The sequence below is a fragment of the Bombus pascuorum genome, chromosome 4 (genome assembly GCF_905332965.1).
Source record: "Bombus pascuorum chromosome 4, iyBomPasc1.1, whole genome shotgun sequence".
NCBI classification, from domain to species: domain Eukaryota; kingdom Metazoa; phylum Arthropoda; class Insecta; order Hymenoptera; family Apidae; genus Bombus; species Bombus pascuorum.
Genome location: NC_083491.1, coordinates 18239069 through 18265905, shown reverse-complemented (window position 1 = coordinate 18265905; position 26837 = coordinate 18239069). Strand labels below are relative to the sequence as shown.

The following is a 26837-nucleotide window of genomic DNA, read 5'->3' as shown; positions in this document are numbered from 1 at the left end:
ATTAAATAAATGTGAGAAATATATTCGTTACGATGATAACGATGGTTGGATTTCGTCGAAACTAGAGAAACCAAAACTATAAAATGTGAAAAAATGTATGAGATGTATAAAAATTATTCATATATCAAAACCACTACAGCTGGCTTCTACACTTTTGGATCGGTGGGCATTTGTAAAAAAAATAGTATGTGCAAAATTATCGTTCACCTTGAATTTCAAGGTCCAGTTTTCTTTGCTTGCATCGTATTCTCATAAGGACCAAATTTGTCGTAAGAGCCACGGCTCACAACTCGATCGCTCTCCTGAGAAAGTGATTTTAGAGCTCTATTGGTTCGTACATTGACATTATTTACGATATGTTTACACTTTGCAGTCGGATAGGAAATAAATAACGTGGTATTGATGAAAAAACGGAAAATTATTCTTTAGCATTTTAACTGACATAGTTTACCTTAAATAGAACGAAGCATCTAACTTCTTAATTTCGAATTACGTATTATGAAGAACGTTTCCGGAACAAAAGTCGAATGACGCGAAGAAAAGACGATTTTATGTTATTGCAAGTGGTCCACGTATGTCCACGTAAACGATATATAAAAGTCAACTATGTTTCTTTAAATGGAATTACATTTTTTAATGTACCGATTGATGCATTTCGTTATTCCATATAGAAAAGTATTAAGTTGTTCATGTTGAAAACCATTAGTTCCGAAAATATTTTAATAGAAATAATATATTACTAAAATAACTACTGTTGCTCTATGATATATCTAAAATGATACGAAGTACGAAACAGATTTAACTGTAACGTTACATGCGTGCTTTTATCGAAGAATTTGTGAGACGAAACAACATGCAAGGGAAAAGGAGTTCGGCCTTGAAATTCAAAGCCAAGGACAACATTGCACGTACTTTTGTTTTCAAATGTCCCATCAATACAAACATATAGAATTCCGCTAGGGTGGTCGTTGCACATAATTTTTACATACACCCTATACATATATAGCAGTATACGTGCAATACTATTAATAAAAGATTTATAGGAAAGTAAATTTTTTGGATTTTCTTTACGTTAGTTTCCTCATGTTAAATCATTTCAAATCCTCACTGAGTATCACACTACTGTCATAAGCATACATTATGTTTATGTAATAAAGATCATATCAAATTTAAATACATATTTTATTTCAACTTATAACTTATAACTTACAAATTATAGCCATCCTATAACAAAGTCGCTTGTCTCGCGGATAAAATTTGTCAAAGTAAATACGCGAAAGTAAATATTTATGAAGAGAAATATAATGGAATCGAAGTTTAAGAAAGCTCTTCTCCTAGTAGCTTCTATTAAAGAGCGTACAAGTAAAATAAAATCAGTAATACATGTTTAGAAAACGTGTCGAACGTTTAAGAAATTAGCCTCTTACCTTCCGATTTAAGTTCCAATAGCGCGTGCCACAAACAAAGGTCGGTGACACGTCGAGGCATTTCACGGTTTGGCTGAGCGTCCAAAGTTATGCAAATCGTATATATTTTTTGGGTACAACTAATTTTCTTTTGCAAGATATTTGATAAATAATTACCACTAATTGATCATTGCACAAAAAAGATTTATTATCGTGAAGTAAATAATAAATCAAAAACATCGACGCACCACGTCTTTCACACGATACTATACATAAGGGGTTAATTTGCTTCACCAGTCTCCGATGTATATTTAAACTTGAAACACATCGAAATCGCTGTCTTTATCTTATTTTCTAAACTATTAGTATGCTATTTGTCTTCGCGACACGATCGAAAAAAAGTTACAAATTATCCCTGTTTCCGGAAAAATAATCAATTTGCGAGAAAGATAGGTTTTATCGGTGCGGTGTTTTCAGGGGAGATCTGGCTCGACTCGTAAAGATTTCAACAAGGCCTATCCCGCATAGCGTTCAGTAAGTCCTCGAAATAACCTGATAGTTTCCTTGTATAAGTATGCGAAATACGAATCTCTTAACTTATTTCAATTTTTATAATAAACCCTGTTACTCAATGTATTATTTTACGATGTTAGCACTTGTGAAAAACATTTCATGTATGCAATACTGTTGATGTTTTCTAACATTCTCCGATATTCCGTATTCTCAATGTACTAAGGCTAACGTAGTTTGACTATCTTTTCCTAAAATTTTCTTCCGTTACCGTATTTTAAGTACATCGATATCTCTCTCTCTCTCTCTCTCTCTCTCTCTCTCTCTCTCCCTCTCCCTCTATATATATATATATATATATATATATATATATATCATATACGTAGTACATACATACATATACGAGTATGTATATAAATGTATGTATATGTATTATCGTTCAACTGTCTTTTTCTAGTCTTTCGCTTTATCATTATTATGGCACTATCACGTTATATATATCCATCTTTCATTCTCATTTTCGTTCTTACTTATTGTCATCGTATCTACTAATACGGTAGCATCGTTTCATCTTGTCATTTGCCCAACAATAAATAGTTACAAAATATTCCGCATGATCTTAATGCAAAATACCAAATTAATAACAAAAGTTTATGATGTCAGTGATAATAACTAATGGAATTTATCTATATTTGAAATCTTGTCCATTTTTAATTAAATATTTTGTTATTCGATATCGTATTGTCTTATTACGAAACGGTGTTTATTATACGCATCGAAATATCTTGTGTAACCATTATTATGTGGTCGTGCCGTTATTATTTGATTCCATTGTTAACACCAATTATCGAAACATTATTTAGCGAATTTTCAATTTTTCGTGTAATCGATCCAAGGGATATACATTTTCAAAGATATAGGCAACAACTTAAATTTAGGTTAAGCTCCTCTTCGATCTCGATGAATTTTCAATATGTTGTAAAGCTCAACATTTTGAACAACTTTTTCTTATATATACGTGCATAACACGGTCGGCCTTAATTTCCGAGATATTCACAACAGACGACGATCGGTACCACTACAGTGTATTCCGCCTATAGTTACGCGTCTGTGTCAGCGCTTGGGTCAGCATTCGCTGCTTAAATCCAACTTACCTCTAACTCTTATCTTCTGTTAATAGTACGTATAAATGAGAATTGGGTGAAATTGAAACTCCGTCCACGATTGTATATGCGAAGCTGACACCTCTTAATGTCTGTTATAACTCGGTTGAAAATGAATACGTATCATCGATGTATCGGGTTTCGGTATGGGTTAGTTTTCTCAATCCGCTGAAAATTTTCTCCGCGTCGTCAGGCGGCTGGCAACAGTTGCGTAAAATAATAACAAATTAACACCTTGAGGATCGGAGACGTGAATTCGCGTCTTACACATTTCAAGCGGTATTCTATAAAAATGTTAACTACTGTTAAATAAAACAGTAGAAAAAACAACGGATGCTATAAACGAACTATTATAAATGTGTTTTTACATTACATGCTTGAATAATACAAAACCGTTATTAATATATTAGATATAATATTGGTCGTTTTGAATCTCTTCAATCGGTCGAAAAACACGCGGGGATTCGGGCTGTATGGTTGTCAGAGCAGCCGCTTCCCAGAGTGTTAATTACAGAAGGTAATAGATCGCTGAATAATTGATATTATTTTACGAAATAAAAGAATTGTTATTGTTTTACGCAAACATTGTCGGCCGTCTCAGGGTGTGGCGGTTGAATTGAGAAAACTAACCGAATAAAAACTCAAACGCAATACTATTTTTAATTGAATTATAACAGACATTTCTTACAGTTTCGCATATACGGTTGTGCACAGAGCTTTACCCAAGCTCGTCAAACTCTTTTTTATGTATGCATATTATAAATAAAAGGTAGAAGTTAAGTTTCGGTTCAGTCGCTGTTAATTATACGCTCATGCGTTACGAATGCACAAATATAGACAGAATTTGCTGTAGCGATATTGGCAGTTTTTTGCGAATATTCCAGAAACTAAAGCCGACCGTCCATTATATGGATGGGAAAAGGTCGTTCAATAGGTTGCAACATATTTCAAACTGATCGAAATCGGAGAGGCAGTAGCTTTTCTACAAGTTCATCGAAAATAATACAATATACAAACAACAATTTGGAATTTGGAATGCACTTCAAATTCAACTTAATTCTTATCAATTGTATTTTACCCGCTTCTTACCGAGAGAAGTCGGCCCTTCTTCCTTCAAAGAAGCCTAACTGTGTTTCGGCTCGAAATGAAAAAGAAACGACGATTACGATTTCTCTTTAAAATTGTAATTTTGTACAGCGCGTGTAATTTCCCTCTTGTACGTTGGATGATACAATTACATATTTGCATGGCCTATCGACATATCGAAATCAGAAGAATCGAAATAAAATGAAAAGACACTGTGGTATTTTAACGAAAGGAAAAAATAAAAACTAAATCATATAATAAAGTTCATGTTGTCAGGGATGCTGGCACATCGGAAGCGGTAGTTCGCCCTATGGACGACGTTTGCCCGTGGGACGTGGTTCCAGGACCGAGTATAGAGCACGCCATAGATACCACACTATCGCACCATCCAATATCATCTGGAGTAACATCGTCGGTTGAAAGTCAAGCGGAAGAAGGCAATAATTTGATTGCGCAGTTACAGTCTATCGAGGTTACACGCGCATCTCGGAAAAATTCATCGCAATTAGATTCCTGTAGTTCCTCATCTGATGTCAGTTTAGTGGCAGCGGAGGTCTCTGAACATCTTCGAAAGTCTTGTAGTTTGCAACACAGTAGTAGCACAGGTAAATATGTTTTAAACTATTTATGTTTATGCTATACGTATATCCTTTCCACGACGCTTTCCACAACGCTCTCCGCAACGAAATTTTCGTTACGGTCAAAGATAAGATAAAATTAGATTAAATATAATAAAAAGCGAGGGATACTATACGTATGCATATTTGTTAAGTATTAGAACGAATAATTAATTAAATCGTACAGCTTTCTATCATAGTTATTTTGTAATACAGCTGGCATGACGACTACCGAACGAATCGGCATAACAACGCGAAATTATTCCATCAGCTCGACTAGCGGAAGAACGAAGCTGTCAGAAATCAGTCGGCCGTCAGTTTTGTCTTGTAATTATCCGTCTCCACAACATTCGTTCGAGTATCCTCATATGACAACTGACAGATCGGATGTGTCTACGACAGGGAAGTGTATTATCGAAGAGTCTCAAACTAGTACGACGTTAAAATCTCTCGAGGAGGAACCGACGACGAAAACTTTAACCAAGGCTCCCTTAATAAGTATTAGCGCGATCGTCGGGGATCTACCGAGCGACAATTCTACGGTCGAAGTCGAGGAAAAAACGAATGGCGATCATGCGCCGGTAATAAAGGAAGAGATAGAAATCGAGGAAAGAAGGCAAAAGCTGGAAGCTGACGAAGGTGATGCAACGGCGGCAGTTATAGCCGAAGAAAGTTTGGCAATTTCCGCTCTAGTAAAAACGGAGACGGTAGAGTCGCTGGAAGAGGCGCAGGTTGTTCCTGTTTGGGAGCCGGACACCAAACAGGATGATCAATTAGCACCAGTTACTCAACCAGCTTCTCAACAAAAGCGTGACAATAACGTTAACGAAGTATGTCCGTGGGAAGACGAGTAAGTATTTGGAAATTTAGTATTGAAAATTAGTTGGTTAACTATTGTTGAAATAATAAATTAATATAATAGTACCAATTACTGGAAAAACTTTACATCTAAACTTGTTTTACGTTTATCGTCGTTAGCGTGACAAAGAGATTTAAGTTATAATTTTAAAAGAACACTAAAGATGTTACATTTACGCGATGTAAGATGAAAAGTTGAAGGAGAGAATAAAATATGTATATGTAGAATAGAGAAGGATAGGAGCGAAAAAAGAAGAAACGCACAAAATGTTTCCACCTTCTTCTCTGCCTGTTAACATTGAATATCATTTGAGGTAAACTATACTTTAGAGGATGAACAATTATTTTTGACCGAACCTCGATTTCTTCGACATAGAATTATTGCCCTTTTTATTTGTCATTTAATAGTTTCTTACGCGCAGAATACAAAAATGTGGAGATTTATCGGCCCAAAAGTTATGCGTGTGTATAATTAAGCTTTTTCAACGTATTTTACACATCACTTTGACGCCGTGTTGGCTCTTACGCGCTATTAAGCCAATGAGTGCAGTCGCTGATTGTATATAAATGGTTGTTTTTTTATGGTGGTGGACATTTTAAGGCGAGACTATGTATATCGGATTAAGTTTGAGTTATCCTATACTCTCGACCCCGCAGTGATCGGTTACGTCACAATTATAATAACAGGTCTAGACACTCGCTTGGGAATTCAATCGCCAAGAATTAATATGGAAGGCAGTAAGCCTCTCGTTCTTGCGAAACAGACAGAAATGAGTAGAGTGTCTCTGTCTCTGTTTGAGATATTCATAGATGTGTCACGCATGCGTCAAACCTTTTTGTCTTCCATGTTGATATTTCACGACTCAACTTTCGGACGGTTTTCCTTAGGTTTCGATACATTCGTGTTGAGATCTACGAAAACCTCCGATAAAATAAACGATTCTGTTCCTAAACCGAGACGTTAGATGTGTCGAACGTAGAAAAGGGCAACTTAAGTGAGGGAGAAAGCGGAACTCTGAGATCAATGAAACTTTTACCAGCATATTAGTTATGTTTTTCTCATTAAAATTAAAAGATCAAGCACAATATGTCGCCTCCTTCTGTATACAGTGAGCGACGCCATTCCTTGAACGAATCATGACTAGAAGCCGACGATAAGGCGACAAAGTAACCTATCAAATATGTTAAAAGTGCTCTATTCTATATACGCATAACTACTCAACTAGCGGATTTCGCACCTTCAAATTTATTTTTTTAAGTTGAAACACGTCGGAAGCTACGAGATTGCAAAAGATTCGATAATTTTCCGTACCCTGAGGTATAGTATATCGTTTTTTGTAGTCAAACCAAGAGCATAAATTTTCTTATTATTTGGATACTACATATTTTGGAGAAATTTAGATATTGCTTCTCTTCCTCTTTTGTTTGTTTGAGATTTTCAAGATTGGCAAACTTGGTAAATCCACGCAGTTGATTGAGATGAAAATAAGATTATATATAAAATTCTATCACTTCAATCGCTTTACAACGACAAAAGCATCTTATAATCTCTTTTGATCGAATCGATCGCGTACCTTAACTGTACTAATTGACCTGTTTTTCACAACTTTATTACTATTAGTGTTCTTATTTATTTATCTTTGTTCTTTTCTTAAGCAATTATGCTTATCAAGGTAATTGGAAAATTCATACAATTTATAACGTTTGTTTCAGGGAAAATTGTAGAGTGGATGCACCCTATGTGAAAACATATGCAACTTTAGGTTATTTATAACTCGGTATGGTACTAAACATACATTTTACATATAAACATTCGCAAGTTCAATTTCCATTTTACTTCACTTTTGCCAAGTTCGAGTGCCCGAGCTATTCAAGATATCGAGTATTATGTTTTTGAATTTTTCGATTTATCATTTTCAATTCCGAAAAGATTGAAAATTGGATTATTTTTCATCTGTAACATTTGTCGAGATATGGAATCGTCTTAATGGGAAAGAACGAAAATATTGAAAATAAGCAAAAGGAAAGATACTTGTGTGTCTAACGATAAAACACTTCTATGGTAGTAATCTAATAGAGTAATCTCAAATGCGTAAATAATGATAGAGATTTCAGCACGATGTGATGTGTAAAGAATTCCGTTTTGTCTGGAATTTCGGTACAATTTCGATATAATTTCGGAATAGCATAACGTAAAAGTATATTCAGTAAGATTCTCAATTTCATTTTCTTGTCAATCTATGTAAATTTGAACGAACCATTTCGTTTTTTGTTTCCGATTCGATAATCAACATGAAAGTTGTGCGATCTGTTGACTAAAGAGCTGTGACAGATAGAATTACGTCACTTTTTGCTGAATGTAATGAAATATAATTAATACGTACGTGTTAGCCAATTAAGAAAATAAACATAGTGGACGAGATGACACGAATTTTTTAATAAAGGATAAAGTCTCTAAAGCGATTTGTTTCGCAAAAGTATTAAATGCAAAGATGCGTTCTATGGGAGTTCGTCAATCATGAGCCCTTTGACCGCTCCCTTAGCTCGCAAACTTCTTTAATGCTACTTACGGATAACTTAATAAACCGTAGAAAGTTCTTTGTTTGATTTATTATAAACGATTAATCATTTTCCATAAACGAACGTTCCTTACCAAAGAAAAATTTTACGATCGCGTACAATTGAATTCCAATAGTGGTGTATCATTGTATTAAATAAGTAGTACAATGTGACAAATTTATCATAAAACATCCAAGTGGTTTAGATCACATTGCTTCGCTTAATAAGATCACTCGAACGTTGTGACAGTTGGATGTCATTTAATCTAAGTGTTAGTCATACGTTTATTCGATACGTAATAAGTGTCGAATCACAAGTATTTAATGTAATTTTAGTCCTCTTACGGCCTTATATTACGATATAACGGCTGGCTAACGGTTAAATTTTGAAAAGTACAGGTAAAACGAAGCTATTCGACTTTGATCGTAGATACTTGACGTGTATTTGTAAATCGTTACTACTTGCTGTTCGTAATTAGATCGAGTTAAAATTAAATAGGGAAAACAAGAGCGTAATAATAACGATTCGTTTGTTTGTCACAAAGAATATCGAATCTTGTTCTTGAGAAAGAAGGGTGGAGGGAGAATGGTTTTCTCGAGATGTAGTCATTTATTATGTCTACATAATATCATTTATAAGTATATACTATGACTGGGTTCTGGGTACTGTTACTGCCCTAGTACCCAGATCCCACGAATCAATTCAATTAACTTAAACTCAAGTATATAAGACAAATTTAGCAAAACTACATACTGCACGTGAACTTGATGACGCAATTTTCCTTCTTTAACGAACTTAATCGACTGGTTGTTAAATACTATAATGGAAATGTTGTATCGTAAAATTTAGAAAGATAATCTTACAGAGTGCACATTTGGTAAAACACCCGTACTTTACGTAATACGTAATATAATTAGTGAAAATATTAATTTGCCTGTAGATTACGTAACAAAAAGACTCGATTAACAATCACGATACGAGATAAAGGCATAAGAATGCGAGACATCGCCCTACTATTTTTAATAAGTATTAGCGAATTCCATCGGTAATTCCGTTTTTGAATCGAAGAGACATTGAAACTGAAAACACGAATTAAAATAGTAAACGAACGATAGTCAAATTTTATTATTTCTTAATATATGAATTAATTTCAGCTACTAAAACAAACAAACAAACACACACACACACACACACTATTGCATATACTACATGTGTGTATATATATATATAAAGTTTCAATTTATTTGCTACATGTTTGAAACGAATGTTTTTTTTATCGATGAATAGATATTTGTTATATCTATCGTATATGTGGAAAGTACATACTCCATGAATATATGGAGTAAGATTTAAGGTAGCGACGAGCATTCGTTTAGAAACGATAGTAATAAATTTCGAACGAAAGTTCGGGCACTCGAGATTAGTTTTAAGAAATGTAACAACGTATTCATGACGATCGTACTGTTAATTCAAGAGCTCAATTTAACTACCGTAAAGGTCCTTATGAAAACTACATAGTTGATTAGTTAGATAAAAACAACATGTTACAGTCCGTGTGGAAATGAATATATTATACGAATCATAATGAATACGGTATAGGTATTGAGATTATTCTGTTAGTCGCGGAATTTGCAAAGATAGGTTTAACGTATGACTGACAATGGATCTTATTTACGAACTCCAATGACTCGTAAATAGAGACGATTCCGATTTGACTTACACATAAGTAAGTATATACCATCTTGTAAAAGAATTTCGTTCGGCGAAGCATGCAACAATTATTATAACAGATAAGCTTCGAAACGAACCAAAAGCTATTTTTGTTCTCTTTTTGCAGAGACATTTTATACACATAATACATAATGCATTATCGTTCCGTCGTTAGAATTTTAATCACAGATCATAGATAGTTCTACTCGCTATCGTTTAACTAACTCACTCGTCGTCGTCATTGTATAAGGGGCAATCGAAAGGATCGTTGTGCGTCCTGAATCTCTAAGCGCCATCTGATTTCACGTTTTCTTTTCTACGTATGTTAACAACGTATGTTTTTGTATTGATTGGTCAAATGAAAAATTTAATCGAGAAATAAAAATGTCACGGTAACGAATCGGTGTGCGTATCATCAGTTGGCGATTATTTTTTCATTAGCGACTACATAGGACGCGACACAACGCAACGCGCGCGTCGCGTAGCAATGATAATATCAGTATTACGAATGAAAAGACAGTGTTCATAAACGACAGCAAAGTACAACAAGCTATAGCGATCGAGAATTATTTTGATATTATTATTTTAAAAATAAATATCGATATGTATCGTTGCGTAAATTTTTACCAAATATTTCGTATAATTCGTTATTGTTTTTTGAAGGCACTAATCGTATAATAATTTATAGTCTATATTTTAGACATAGCGGAAGAGATATTTCAAAATCCAGTTGTATATGTTCAAAATTTCAGCATAATAGCTCACCAATGTATTTCCTATTCTAAGCTAACGGTAAGGTGCGATATAATAGGGATTTGATTGCCGAATGACCGTCAAATTTTCGGACAAAGAAAATTACAAACAGAGAATCAAAAAGAAGAAATACTATTTTAGTTGGTTATAGATTATGTTGCTCGTTGTATTTTATTTAACACTGATTAAAACGATGTTCTCGTGAGAGGCGTTAAAGGAAGAAGCCGCTTATCAAACATGTTGGAACGTTAAGGATGATGCCACCTGTATCGTGTATGTGTGATTCGTTTGGAATCATTCTTACTTTCATACTCTTATTTTCAATTCTCACATACAGTCCACATGCAGCACACATACAGCGATCGTGCCGAAACAATGGCGATTTCTCCTATTAGGGTCTCTAGTAAAAGAATCACCTTGATCTCCAGTCGATCTAAATTCACTTACAATTCGATTTTCTTAATCACGTGCAAAGCGAAACAATCACATGTTTGTTTCATCGGTTTTTGTTTCTTCCCCAGTTTTAGATTCGCCAATAGTACAAATATAACTTAAAGTATAGCGTAATTTACGGGTAAGCCTGACTCAGATATGATCTAGACCTGACCCAAACAATAAATTATTTTTTATGAGTTATTTAAGAAAATGAAATTGGCATTCACCGGAAAATACAGATTTATTCGATTCGATTCGATCGATTATCGATTATCGATTATCGTAACTATATATATTTGGAAGTAAAAGCCGATTATTAAAATTACCAAGTTTAAGTGTTTGCGACGATCTCTCTCTCTCTCAATTATCTAATATCTGATAGACAACTAGATGAGAATGAGCCATGTTTACCAGGAAAAGACTGAAAATGTACCTGAAACTCACCCCTCCTTCGAAAATGCATGTTGCGAATTCTAAGACTAATTAAGTTTTAGAATAACTAGTATTGTGTCTCATCGTTTTGATAAAAAGAATAAAGCAAAGTAATAAATAAAAGAATACATCGACAAGGACGAAGAAGATAATTAAGTGATATAGGTGAAAAAAGGGGTGATCGATTCAAGATTTCAGCGATCCTCGATATGTCCCGAGATGTTTCATCTGTATTTTGTATTAGATCGATCCATCTTCACGTCATTTTAACAAGTGTGCTAAACATGTGTATCTAGTAAACTATATTGTTACTAGAATTGAGAAACTAGCGTAGGGACGTTCTCATCGCACCGATAACATTTATTCAACGATATGCTGTTCTTTTATCATTGATACGAAGGAAAAGATCGTTTTAATTGGATAGAGTACACGTTGTTTTTATAACAATAATTTAAAGGAAATTTTAATTCGAAATATTATTAAAAATGAAACGCAAAACATGGGTAAAACTTTGAAAAATTTTAAGAGATCGAATAAGATTACGTTCGAAACGCGTTCCAATATGTTTTTGTATTTTAAGGATTGTTTTCGTGTCGTGGTACTTGATAATGAATTATACGTACATCGCGTATAGACAAGGAAAGATTAAAAATAACCTTTCACGAACAGTGTGTTGTCTATACTGGTCTTAAGAATTAGAAGAATTCGTGACGAAAAATGAAAATAAAAGTAACAAGAGGTAAAGGAAGGATCGATCGAATAGATGTCAGCATGAAACTGTGTATATACGTATTGGTTTTGAAAGTTTCTACACAATTGAGAAATAATAAAAATTGTGGATATTAATGCAGAATAGAATGAAAAAAGGTTTCTCGAGGATAGAATCCGAGTACGGGTTTCATTGCATTCTAAGTCAATCGTGGACGTTAGATAGTTGCTTAAACGATATTAGAATGTATATGTAAACGATGAAAAACGAAGTATGACAACCCTTATATTGAATAAGTTGTGTTAGCGACTTGCGATCCGTCTATCACAACTTATTTTAATGTTATATTAACACGTTGAACACACTATTGTTCACTGATTAACTATCCAATAACTAATCCAATAACATATATATTAAAGTACATGCAAAAGAATGAAACAGATCAAACATGTTACTACATATTTAGACACTTGAAGACATATTATAGAGAATATAAAAGGCTTTAGTGTATATATGTAGTTTTGTAAAGTATTAATAATGTATAGACCTGGAAAAAGACGTACAGTGTTGAATCGACGAAATATATTGTTGATATTAATCGAGGCCGATATGAATTACAAGTTTTCACTGTAAAATCGAAATTCAGTTGACACAATGCGATGCGTACACAAGTGCGCAAATATACATATAATGTGCGTGAAGGGAGTTGTTGCATTGAGAACATTTGCAACATGTAATTAAATAAATGATCGTTTCGTTAAATGTAACTGCATTTACGCGTACGAAGGTATGTATGCGTATATACGCATATGCACACGTATACATAAAAGCAAAGAGGATGTTATTCGTTACATATATAATATGTGATACATGCGTAATATTTTAAGCTGTCAATAGAATGTCCTAATACTAAATATACTATAGTGAGATTAAAGTCTGTGTTCTCTTGAATATTCCTAACATCTCCTCTTTTATCTTTTTTATCCAGAACAATCGAGGGTAGTGACAAGTTTCCAAGATTTTCGCCTCTTCTTCGAAATAAAGATTAATCTTAAAAATAGTCGTACAAGTCTTTTTAATCATGCCTATAGGATATATCGTATATTTGTAATTTCATACATAACGAGTGTAATTATTTAATACTAAATAAACGAATAATAATAAAAATACAAATGAAACTAACAATACTAATGATAATGATAACGCACAATATTGTAATGGAGCAAGTAATTTTTCTTTTTCACTCCTTATCCTAATAAATATTATGTATATTTTCAATAATATTATATAACAGGACCAAACATTGTGTAAATATTTATTCATCGCGTAAAACACAAGTGGGAAAGATTATCAAGAGATTATTAAAATTATCAAGCATTAACACTAGATCGTTACAAAGTAAATGGAATAGCTCCAGTGGACGGTGTGGCAGTTTTTCGATAGATATCAGTCATATTTCTATACATGATCAAATGTAAAAGCATTCTCAAAGTCGATAAAATTACAACATAGGTATCATGTCTGCGTCATCATTTACAATTGTTTAGTTAAGTTTCTCATTTGACGATAAACGTCAAATATGGACATAACGGTGTTTTAGTTATTTCTGCCAAAATTGATAAACATTATCGAATTACAATTATTTTGTTAATCGTTAATCGTCGAATATGAGCTAAAGCTTCGCGATACAATTCCTTACGCACCAAATTGTCTGCGCGTAACTGAAATTTGCTTAATAACAGCGACAACGTTGAGAGGGGCAATTGGAAGGGTATACTAAACACTTATCCATGCAATAAACGCTTGCACCGTCTTTGCCAGCAATATCTCCAATCGCATCGCATAATTCCCTGTTAGAAACAAAGAATGCAATTTTTTATGGATTTTTTAATAAAATTTCACATGTCGATAAGCTAACTGTTCTTTGTTAAATAAACCAAGGGAGTATCGACGGACGCACGAATCATCACGGTATAAGATAAAATAAATTTCTTTGATACAAATGGAAAATGTAAATACCATATACTAAGTTGACAAATAAAATATAACAATATATAAAAATAATAAAAATATGCATATTTACATATATGCTATTGGCTGAATTGGTTTGACTCAATATTTTAAGCTGAATAGTATACTTGGTTAAAAACATTCTTATGCGACAGTGTTTGCAACGTATTCCAGGACGATACATACTATATATGTGGAACATATAAAAAAATTATTTGTCAGACAACTATTTTACACCACTGGATCGGTGAGAATCTAGAGAAGAAGTAGCCGCGAAATTGACCTTTGTCTTTAAATACCAAGTCAAATTTTTTTTACTGCGTCATATTCTACTCGCTTCACGAGGAGCAATAATTTATAAGGAGTGGCCGCTTTTTTTTGCAGCTATGTATGCACGTCAGTACGCAGAATATGTAATACTCAGTATCTAAACTAACGTAGAATAACGCTATGATGATCTTGACAAATAATTTGCTTATAGCCTGTACATGGAAAGGAAATAAGTAAGGAAATGAAAAGGTTGCGGACATTTGTCGAAAAATTATCAAACACGATCGTCACATAATTATTACAAACAACGAGGTACTTTAGTTAAGATGAAATTCTTGGTTTAAGTATGCCGAGCTATTATTTCACTAGAAAATGTGTAATTATTATATGTACGAGACTCGTCCGCGATAACTTACGGGCATTGGCAAATAGCTGCTGGGCAATTTGGCGGATAGCGAAGACAGTTGGTTTGACACCAGTCGTTCATTCCTGGTATACGCCGATAAAGGAAAGTGGACATGCATACCTGAGATCTACAATTGAAAACACCGGTTAATAAATTTTACATCTGTTAATTGCAGATCTCGTCGATTAAAGAAATACCGTAATTACCTAACGACAAGAGGAAATATATTATTTGGAGAACGATAGTCTTTGTAATAGAGCAAAAAGGGATTGTCCTGCTGTACAAAGAGTGGCGGTACTCCGGCTGTGCTAGTAACGATGCTCACATCAGCGCAATTTCGAAACGTCTCTGGTCTTCCACATCCGTTAGCTTCGGTTCCATTTTCACAGGTGCCCCACATATTACCTAATATGTATGTATAATAGCATTCGTAATATTCATAGATTGCAAAATCAATTAATCGGTTGCTAACGAGTAAAAATCTACGTTCTCGACATTACTTAAATGCCGGAACACAGTACTATTACATTTTAAAAACATATGAGACTTTGAAATATACTGATTTTTGCCATACATACATACATATATATACATACATACATACATACATACATACATATATATATATATATATATATATATATATATATATATATATATATGTACATGTATATGTATATATACACTATACATTAGATAAGTTCAGATAGTTTTTCCTCAAATTCGGAGGATAGTATATAATTGCACTAATTATAATTATAGAACTAATTATATACTGACGTAAGAAAATATTTATGTAAAATGTAAAAATACAAACCAGTGTAATAGTTCCATTGTATCACACACTGCGTACAGGTAACATACGGTGGTAAAGTTACCTTATACCGAAATATAGCTTTTCTTTCAGTGTCTGGAGGTATCTCAAATCGGACGTCTCGGGTTCCGGATATATATAACGGATATCTTAAACAACAACATGTTTCGTATACAGTATCAGATTTTTGAAAGAAGGCAATCGTAATATGATTATAGATATTATGTCCTAATGTAAAATTTGTAAAGACTTTACTGTTACTCGGTAACAGTTACTATCGATGAAGATGTTGCCAATCTAGTATAATGTAGTAGCATCTAGTACATCGATAAAACGCAACGATACCTAAAACATATCGGCAAGCAGATAAAATAAAATATGAAAATGTAGGAAAATGAGCATCGTAAGTTTTAAATATATTACAGTTTAATTGTAATTCCATATTATAAGCTGTATAATTAATAATAAAGAATACAGTAAAAAATGCAAGTGTAAAAATAATATAAAATTAATGTACGTATTTCGTATAGCGCGTATATGTAAATGTTTTTCGAAAATTTGCTCAACCCCTATCATAGCTATCCACACGAGACGATTGTTATCGTTGTAATATCGTTGTAATATCCTGATTTTATTGATAATTATTAACCAATTCATTTTCACATACCTATTCTACAAATTGATACTGATAAATCAATATCGTCAAAAGATTTTGATTACCTATCAAAGCATTCTTGGTTTGCTATGTGCCTTGGATTGTTATTTGGACAAAGATACATTTCAAATCTTCCTAAATGGTTGGCTGTAAGCTCGATCTCGACGTCGATATCCTATAGATTTGAACGATATATTCGACTCCGTCATCGATCGATCTACCTTCATTATAATAGAAAATTCGAGGCATAGAGAGAGGAGATTACCTGACCAACCGTGTAATGTCTAACGATAGTGCCCTTTGCGTATTCGCCACCCGCTTCGTGTGGTCTCGGCTCTTTCAAGTGATAAGCATCGCCGCACACTCCACACTGGCCTTTATTCTCCACCCATTGCACTGTAAAGATAATAATTATAATTTGATTATTACCTAATAATGTCTGCCAAAGAATTGTCAGAAGGAATTCGTGGTCGCAACGATATTAAACCGACACGAAAAGTCGATCTTTCTGAAAAGCGATCGACTGACCGGTTTTTACATCGAGCTCTACAATTTCTCTTAAACGTAACGTTGTGTAATATGGTATAAATTTCAATGTATTCGTCCATCGTGTACCTATAACAGAATTCTATACCGTTGGTCTCTTTCAACTCGCTATATCAGAACGAGGTAATCATTATAATACGACGAACCTGCATAACCTCCACAGAAGAGTTCATTGTCATTGTAATTTACAGGATTCGGATATCCAAAACGCCACATACTATTCCGTGCAGGTGGGTCCATTAAACGTCCATGACCATTTACATGAATGTAACTCGGAACCTTTAAAGTCATTACTTTATATAACTATAAATATTTCTGTTTTATTACGGACAAAATGAGGAATATAAAACATTAAAATATTAAAAATATTATACAATATCAAAATGAAACAAACTTATTTTTATGATATTAAATTGAATTGAATTTAGTTGCGAAATAAATATGAAACACATGCGCAATAAGATCGCATAATTATTATATGCATTATCATCGATTGAAATAAACGTATTAACTTTCATATTAATTGATTAAATCTTTTTAGGAGTTGAATGAAACGAATTGGCGGGTATTATATGTATAGATACGTATACGTATGTGAACAAATGTGTACACACGTGTATCTGAACAATGTTTGAACAATATCTGAACAAGGAACTTACCTGAAGAAAGAAACAGGATAGTACAAAAATTATATTGCGATACCGATATCTGTTAATCATGATCACCTAAAATAAGATTTACAGGTCATAAAATAAAAAATTATTTAGAACGTTATTTCATACAGGGTGATTCATACATTTCAATACTTCAGGGAATAAATCTCCATACAAAAATAAGTAAGAAAAGACGTGCGAACACAGTACATATGTCCTACGTACTTTAATTTTCGAGTTATAGGCGATTAAAGGGAATGTTCCAAGTTTTCGCCCTCTTTTATTTTTACGATGACGACATTTCTTAATAGCACTTTTGCAAACTGATGGATAGGATGAGATGGATCCATTGCATCGCCATCACGATCTAAATCCGGATTAAATCTGCACAGCGCGACGGTCGGATTAATACTATCACTAACCCAACTCGGTTTGAAAACTAAGGTCAAGCGGCAGGATATGCGTGCGTATATCTCAAAAACTAAGGCCGAGCGCCGCGCAACGCTGCTATTCCTACGTATAGGAAAAAATTATTCAAAATATTGAACTTTATAACGCATTTCGACAACTTCATCCGTATTTTCGTGTGCAGATTTATCCCCTGAAGTATTTAGATACATTTATGAATCATTCTGTTATTAATCCCCCCTCCCCCTCTCTTTTTTAGGAAAATGTATCATAATTACCAATTTAATTAGCCAAAGTTCTTAAAATATACAAACTGTAGCAGATCACATGGACAAATGATTATTCTACATGCAGAGACAAGTCGAAAGTCTAAAACTAAGTTTCTTTTTTCGAAATTTCGTTTTCGAAAAATTCAAATTTCTATTGCAATGATAACAATGCTAATGTAACGATAATATGATATCGCGCTGGTAGATCGTAATACTCGTATTAATGAATCAAGCAACATGTCCTTAGCACTGTGTTCATCGAAACAGGGGACGCGAAGGTGCAGAGATTTCAACTGTTGGGAAATTTCAAAGAAGGTCTATTTACATATGACAGTTAGTTAACGATAGTTCTAATTATACCGTAAAATTCCGTTTTGATTTACAATGGGATTATTTATGTTTCATTGGAAAAATAAATGTCGTAGAGATGATTGTGAATAAAGTTTAGGCCTTGAATTTGGTAGTAGCAATAAAAATCTTTCGTAAAAATATACAACATATTACTACATATGCGTATATAGTGAGTAGCGCCAATCAGATTGGTTAGAATTGAAACGAAATGTTTATCGTATCGCGATATCGATATTTCTGAGTCAAAAAACGTTTTATGAATTAAGAGGATCGATAGGAAAATTTGGTGCAGGTAGGTTTTTCTCACACACGAGATAAATATAAGGAAACATACGTGAGACTTGTTTTTAATTATCATGTTTAGACGAGCTTCTAACGAATTATGTCTTTATGAACATTTATATTTCATTGTAAATACGTATTTAGCAGTATATAAATTTTTCTGTTCTTTTCTTAAGACGAAGATTTGTCATTTGCGCTATTTCTACTTTTTCTCATTCCCTTCATTTATTTCGTTAAAAATTGATTTTATTAATAATCGTTTTGTCGATAATTATTGCGAATATTTTTATTTCAATGACTTTGAGATATTTTATCAAGATCAGCATTCTGAACAACTATACATATATAACTACCACTCGAGTTTGGTTTCCCAAGTATTCGCAAAAATCTTCAATTTTTAGGTTATCGTTACATTTCATTCTCGAGTAGGCAACCATGTTTTTAGATAACCTGATCTGAATATAATCTATCGATGAGAGAGACAACCATTTTTAATACTGTAAAAAAGGAGGATCAGTGAGTTATACACAGTGTAGATTTGGCCTTTGGGACAAAGTGGTTTCCGGTTGCCTAAACAGCCTAACGTGACGGCCGGCAACGTTAGAATGAAATCATTTTTTATAAATCGGTTGATGTACGAAATATTGCACATTATTCTAATCTTCAATTGCTGAAAAATGCAGCAAGTATATCTACCGTCATTGAGAAGTTATTTGCAGAAGAAAAATTTAAAAAATTTTAAAAATAAATTTATAAAATAAATTTATATATACGTATCATTAAACGTAAATGGCTCTATAACTTAAAAACTAAACTCAAATGGCGGTTACACGTATAGACAAAAGTTATTCAAAATGTTCCTACAATAATTTTAATTATCACTTTATCATACACACTTATTCGCTTCTATAACGTCTATTTCATTATTTCTATACAATATAAACTTGTGTGCTTTTATAAAAGAAAATTTAATCGCATTCTGTCATTTCGTTATAAGAAATAATAATCCAACGCAATAATAATCTCATAGGTACAGGTGAAAAATACGTATTTCAAAGACTTAATGTCCACGGTATCAAAGTTATGTCTACCATCGTGTACATATTGTACATGATGATCATTAAAATAAAATATCGAATGAAATTAACATAAATTTAGACTGACATTAAGCCGATCGAACGTTAATATCTTTGTGAGTCGACGTGTCGACGATTAACGGTTGAGTTTAAAATCTATATACATACGTATCTAAAATTCGATACCTTTTAGCGTACGGTAAATCAAACATCATAAATGTTGAACAAGCATACTTTTGTTACTATTATAGGATGTAATTTAATCGTTTTATAAGGAAATATCGTAGTAATAACATGGTAATTTCAAACAGACAAGACGACAGATGAGATAATGTAAAAAGTGTTGCCAGCTTTGTTATAACATACATGTTTATGTGCAATTAACATTCATCGATATTATATTATCGAACAACAGTGCTCTCTTTCTTGCGAATCATACGCGAAGAAAACACGATATGACGTAATGATAGAATGATATAATAAATGTAAAATACTCAAAAACATTAGAGACCATGATTTCATTAAGATTTATAAGTAACGACAGGTTTGGCATAAAATAATCAAACGTATCAACTTGAAAAAAATAATGATAAACGGCAAAACTGGTGATTAAAACTTTTTCTATCCATATATGATGAAATCGATGCCCTTACACGAAATTGTGCAAAGTGCCTTTTAACTTCAGTATTAATTTATCGTTACATTTGTCTTTTATCAACGGAATTCGATGACATGAGATAAATCGGTGTGGCACCTTTCTCCGAAACGATGAAGGTTAACCAGCCTTTTTTTTTATTCGTTTTTAAGGAACTTGTGTCTCTTATCGGACCCTGGGATATTTTTCATGTCGCTGAATGACAATTTAAGGTTACTGCTTTGTAAATTATTTTCCGTAAGTTGTAGAAAATCGCTGGCTATTTTCAACTCGATTGTACTTTTCTTTGTTCCTGGTGAAAGATAATCGAAGGGTTGGGAAATATTTCGATAAATACACAAAGAAAAAGCAAAATTAGGAGGGATATTATAAGTTTGCTAGTAATAATCAGTTAAATTTTTCTAATGCCTACAAATGTCTCAGCCGATGCGATATAACGTTTATTGTCCTAATTATGTGTGCAAACAGTAACACGTCGTCGATGAGTTCACCAAGTTTGATTATTACGGTTAATTAATATTACCATGGTATCCGATGAAATGGTTTGGAGCCTCTCGAGTAATAGAATTACCCCATAACGTTCGACCCTTAGGTACAGATGTCAATTTTCTTATTGCATAATTGCAATATGTATAATGAATTATCGCGTCATAATATATACATATGCTAATACATATAATAATAAAGATTACGATTTTTTAAACGAAATTACATCCCCTCGAAAGTAACCAACTATCTGAATAACAGAATTTCAACGAACCGTTGAACTTGCGATAAGTCTTCGCAGAAAGTGAGGCAATGAAAAAAATTGTATAGTCAATTAGTTTTCGAAGCAAATGATTCAGATCTCCGAATGGTTACCAAGCCATCCAATCACGCATATGACAATCAAAGTGCATCCTATCTCGTTGTATATTGAAAAATAATTTTAAAGATACTGTATCTTGTTATTATGGGCCTAACATCCTCTACTCGACCGTTTAAACCAAATCGATATCAGTAAATGGTGTACATATCGTACGGTATAGTAAAAAATCATCAATGAAATATTTCACGATAAATGCATCGTTTAATGCCACTATTTAATTAGACACTATCGAGTATCATTTAAGCTTGTTTACGTTTCAACAAACAAAAACACATAAGAAAAACTTAGTAATATGAATTGAAAGGCGAAATCACTCGTATAAACGATGATTTCTTCACCTTTCTTCTCGAACTTGAGAAACTTTTTTAACGATAAAAAAAGACGATTGGATCGGAGAGCAACTGAATGATTACAGCTAGTATGACGTAATTACAATCGTGTGCTTTGTAAAGTTTCAATTTTATTTTATTACTGAGTATACGTAATTACGATTCGTTGTTAGATAATAGGGATATGTAAGTAATTAAGTTTAAACATCTCGAGGAAGCAACTTGTCAAAGTTCGTTGTAAATTATGGTAAAAGTAAGGTTACGAAAAAGAAATATATACGCGTTAAAACAGGTTGATGACTGTTTCAACACCAAAGAAAAATAAAAGGACCATGAAGCGAAACAAGAAAGCCATGACAACTAGAATTGATCCGGGTGATCATGCATATATGTATGTATATAAATATATGTATATATACATATATACATACGTACTTATGTAGTTCTATCAGGCAATTTAAAAAGTACATTCAGAAAAAAGACAGGTTCAACGGTTTCTTCGTTTTTTCTTCACATGTATGCACACATACTGAAATTATCGAAACTTCGAGCTCGGTAAAAAAAAAACATACATATAAATAACGTCTTGCGGTATTTCGTTACGTCCAACATTCGATCTAGAATTTGACTTTAATTTGACTTCTTCAAGGACGGATTTATTAAGGCTAAAGAAAGATTTATAATTAAATTTTATTTTTCAATTGTATTATATTCATAAATTATATTATCTAGTTATACAAGATAGATACAGGTACTTACATATAGCTATTATATCATCGTATTTTTTGGTTTTGGAATGATGCCTGAATTAAAGAAGTTAACGAATAACGTAGCTAAAATAGATTTATTTCTTAATATTACAAAAACAATACCTTTTCAGAAATCAAAACATTTATAACTTTTATTTAAATATACGATACAAAACTAAGTAGTAAATTTGAAAAACTGAAAATATCTCATATACAGTTTCAAATAACATACATATGTGTGTGTGTGTATATATATATCAGATAAGAATGTAAATATAGACAAACAAACTTAATTATCTTAATATAAAAGAAAAGATGGACTAATCTAGTCTTTGATCTTGTAACTAGAAGAAATATGATAATTGCGTTCCACGTTTCGTAAATAATCACATATTTTTTAATAGCTACAAAACTTTGGCAAACTTGTCACATCTATAAGTTCTATCCACGATAAAGTAAATTATAAAAATTAAATATTCGTTATCTATGTACATCGTCATAATCAAGGATAATATCGTTATACTTTTACAGAATTAAAAATCTCGAATAGTACCCGGATGTTGTCTTTATCCCATCGTACGACTTATAAAGAACGAAAGCGATTTAAATTATTATTGAAAATTTCAGCTTAAAGTCTAGTAGACAGAAAAGAACATCTTTCTCTAGACCTCTTGAAGTATTACGATATTAATACGATATCGATATTATGTTTACACATTTGTTACAACTTTCTCTCAAATCCGTTAAAAAGAAAATAAGAAAAAGATATTTGATCAGTGTTACAAGATAAACTGTCGAAACCTGTTATTTTGTATGGATAGATAATAAATCCGAGTTGTGGAAATTGGAGGAAATGGTATAGTAATCGAATCGTGGAAAGAACATTCGAAATCTTCGAAACGTGTTCGCACGTTCGAAACATAACAGAAAAGAAAAAGCTGGAAGAATGTTGAGAGAAGCATTGACTTTTTGCATTAAAACATTGCTGAATGTTGATAATGGCTAAAATTTCGATACATGTATGAATCATATGATTTATCGCCGATATAATTTTGTACGGCTATGTGCTAATGTTTCATTAATAACGATAATCATGATATTTGTTTTACTACCATTGCTACTTCCTACCCTTTACTACGCTGCCCCTCTTTTCTCTCATGCGCGAGACTGATTTTACCAATAAGTATTCACATCCCATAATAACGTAGTTCATCAAATTCATTGTATGTATCAACATAATTACTTTTTCCAATTTTGGAAACAATATTGGAGAGGTTCGACAATGTTATAAATAACGTAACATGGTCGACGCGATTTCTTAACTGAATTTAAAAAATCTCACCTAACAAAATTATTACACACGATAAAACAGTGTTATAATCGTTTGCAAAATCCTGGTATTGGAAACAAAAAAGTTGTAAACAATGTCTTCTTTTTCTGGAAACTTTTGAATATTTATCGAACGCAACTCTCGTGGAACAGCTGTTTCAGGTGACAATAGACGGTGGATAGAAGATACCGAAAGATAGAGACGAACAATGAATTTCAGCTCATCCTTTGAGAATTTGAAATCGCTCGATCGATGATTCTTTCGTAAAGGTATAAGGTAAGGTACGCCTTCGAATAACCGAGTTGTATGTCGTAGAAAAATTAATATCATATAGCAGATGTATAAAACTTCAAGCACATATTAACGTATTTTCACGTTTTAATATGGAACTTATGATTCTAGAAAAATCATTTTTGCTCGGATAAGCCTCTGCCGTCATCTTTGCAATTTTAACAACAAAACGGTATCGAAATCGCGACAAAATAGCAAAAATGAGAGAAAGGAACGACGGTTCTCTTCAGTCAAGGTTTCAATCAAGGTTTCTGCCAAGGTCAGAAATAAAATAGAAATCCAAAACCATTGCTTTCTTAGTTAATGGAGAGTTTTAGTTTGTTAATGGAAAAAAAATCAATTCGGTCGTGCAATTCTTAAACAGGATAAACGACATTTTATTGGACGTTACCGAATGTTGAATGTTTCTGGTAAAAAATAATATTATTAGCAAATGATACATAGATACCTGTACGTACAGCCATCGGATATAATTATCAGATAACTTTGCAGAATAATAATACATTCGAAAGAAGTTTTCTTGGTCGATATTGAAATTTTCGTATTTCCCGCGTACGAGCCGTCTTTTCCATCGAACAGGTTGTCCAGTGATATCGATGTTCGTCGACTCGAATGTTCGAATTTTATAGCAAGGAACCGTTTTGACATTTTCTTCCGGGTGAAATTACGCGTGTAGATCGTAAAATAAGCAACGTGCAATCGGTACCGCAAGAACGGGAGGATACTTACCGGTGGGCGCGTGATCGGAATTTTAATATCGATGGCCAAACTATAGGTGAAAACTGTCTAGGTCACTCGTTTACCAAATTAAGGGAGATGTTCTTTGAAGAAATTTCCTATTCGACGATCACTTTCGAATTTTCTCAACTATCCACTACGTTGAAACGTTGAAACATCGAAACGAGAGAAACGTAGATTATTTAATGATAAACGAAATGAAATTGACTTGCTCGAATTTTTTGTGCAAGGTGTGTTAATTTGAATAATTGAACGAAACGTACAGAGAGGCAGCACAGTGGTCGCGATGTAACGCAGTCGAACGAACAGACTCGAATGCGTTGGCGCGAACGAATAGTGCTCATACGACACAGCGTGGGTTGCCATAGCCGAAAAACTTGACCACCACCACCAACGGTATAATATAAATTTGCTCTTGGAGCAAAGGACTAACAGGCGTAGTTTCTAGCCACATAATATTAGAATAATGCATGTAACAAAGTAACCCTTGAAAAATCATCGAATAACTTTCTTTCAAATTGAAGATCGTCGACTTTCGAAATTTCAATCAGAGTTTTGAAATTCACAGAGTCTTTTTACATGTTAATATAAGATCGAAATATCGAACGAATTTAAAATGCATTAAATTAAACTCGCTAAACTAAACTCATTTAACGCTAGAGCTACCAAACTGACAAAATATCTTTTAAAGTTGTTGTACTTGCAACTACCAAAAACAGGTAGATGCTCTTTTGGAAAAATTAATACTGATTTTTATTGAGACGCGATCTACGTATGTGTAGATAGCATGTACATGTATATCGATTTATGATTTTCATTAAATCACTTTCATCGTAACTATCTTAGCACAATATATTTATTGTACCAAGTATCTACAAGTCGATAGTTGTAATACTTGTTTAACTAATTCAATCTTTATAAGAAGATATTCAAACTATTAGATAGGTAAAAATCTTACAAATTACTTGTATTTTATAAAAATTTTTTCGTATATATCGTGTATATAAACAATTAGTCTAAGAGCAGGCTGATGTTTGAAAATTTACGTGTTACACTTTTCGAATTATGAGAAAAGTTTAAGAATGATAAATTTTAACCTACCATTTTTTTAACCAGTTAACGTCTCCAGTAGTTACTAGTTACTAATTGATAGAGTTATCGCTCTAATACGAATAATTAATAGAACGATTAGAATAAGTATGATATAAATCGTATAAGTCCCGATTGCTTCGTAAAAAGGAATTATCGTAGAATGCGCGTTCTAGTAAGTAGGTAGATAGTAATACGATGAAGTAAATATGTAATGGTAAAGAGGTCAGGAACGATGCAAATATTGGTACAAGATTTTCGAGTGTGACAGATGAAATTGGCTCTGCATCGAAATTAACCTCATCTCGTAACAAGCCAGTTTCGTAAGTAACACACGGTGCATTAAGAAAAGCACAGAAATTTTACTTTCACTTTCGTTATTCGGTTAGTCGTTATTCGCAACAATTGACAGACCCATTTTTATTCGTGGCACGAAACGCAATGGCATTTTAAAATCAAGCAAACGCTAACCGCGCAAAGGGAAAGCCAACTTCTTGGATATTTACGTAGCCATCTTTCTAGTTGATATTAGTACTAAATAATAATATGTATATCTGGCGTTATAAAATAGAGGGAACCTGTAAAAAATCGTATACGTAAGTGGGGATCTTTAGGTCTATCTATCTTTTAATTTAGAATCGTTTATCTAATTAATTTTCATAATCAACGTAACACAACAAATATACTGTTCAAAAGTCCGGTATACTGCTCGATTTAGCAATAAAAAGTTCCTATTCCATCTTCCATTTGTCTCTTGAGACAAGCAGTAAAGAAACATTTAAAAAGAAAATAAATTTGACACATTGCCGA

At 33.0% G+C, this 26837-nt stretch overlaps 3 protein-coding genes across 12 annotated transcripts in view; 2 read left to right on the top strand and 1 right to left on the bottom strand.

Moving 5' to 3' along the window:
- LOC132905860 (regulator of G-protein signaling 9) overlaps window positions 1-10309 on the top strand; it is a 45536-nt gene extending 35227 nt beyond the window's left edge. For 7 of the 8 annotated variants that reach the window (XM_060957561.1, XM_060957560.1, XM_060957563.1 and 4 more), the window contains 4 exons: window positions 1884-1940; window positions 4442-4770; window positions 4999-5632; window positions 7354-10309. In XM_060957561.1, the coding sequence (XP_060813544.1) occupies window positions 1884-1940; window positions 4442-4770; window positions 4999-5632; window positions 7354-7414 (1081 nt within the window). In that variant the 3' untranslated portion in view covers window positions 7415-10309. The remainder of the gene's footprint in view (window positions 1-1883; window positions 1941-4441; window positions 4771-4998; window positions 5633-7353) is intronic. The other variant, XM_060957564.1, reaches the window with a different exon arrangement.
- LOC132905870 (dynein regulatory complex subunit 2) overlaps window positions 4054-26837 on the top strand; it is a 38873-nt gene continuing 16089 nt past the window's right edge. Inside the window, exon 1 of the mRNA XM_060957585.1 lies at window positions 4054-4067. The gene's annotated coding sequence lies outside the window, so the exon portion shown is untranslated. The remainder of the gene's footprint in view (window positions 4068-26837) is intronic.
- LOC132905873 (uncharacterized) lies at window positions 12755-25306 on the bottom strand. Of its 3 annotated transcripts, none has more exons than XM_060957590.1 (9): window positions 25202-25306; window positions 17599-17664; window positions 17086-17218; window positions 16659-16789; window positions 16459-16568; window positions 15742-15887; window positions 15131-15329; window positions 14935-15051; window positions 12755-14088 (listed from the first exon to the last, which is right to left on the bottom strand). In XM_060957590.1, the coding sequence occupies exons 1-9, from the start codon at window positions 25280-25282 to the stop codon at window positions 13971-13973; spliced, it is 1101 nt and encodes a 366-aa protein (XP_060813573.1). In that variant the 5' UTR covers window positions 25283-25306; the 3' UTR covers window positions 12755-13970. The 3 variants fall into 3 exon arrangements, with proteins under 3 accessions (XP_060813573.1, XP_060813575.1, XP_060813574.1); XM_060957592.1 differs by lacking the exon at window positions 25202-25306 and adding an exon at window positions 17736-18024; XM_060957591.1 differs by lacking the exon at window positions 25202-25306 and adding an exon at window positions 17818-18024.

What these genes read in the sequence shown, in the direction of transcription:
- LOC132905873 (XM_060957590.1), bottom strand. Translation starts at nt 25,282, where the DNA reads ATGAGCACTATTCGTTCGCGCCAACGCATTCGAGTCTGTTCGTTCGAC. An exon ending in GACCACTGTGCTGCCTCTCT is followed by an intron (nt 17,665 to 25,201) that starts GTACGTTTCGTT and finishes ATCTTATTTTAG; the next exon opens with GTGATCATGATTAACAGATA. An exon ending in GACATTACACGGTTGGTCAG is followed by an intron (nt 16,569 to 16,658) that starts GTAATCTCCTCT and finishes TCAAATCTATAG; the next exon opens with GATATCGACGTCGAGATCGA.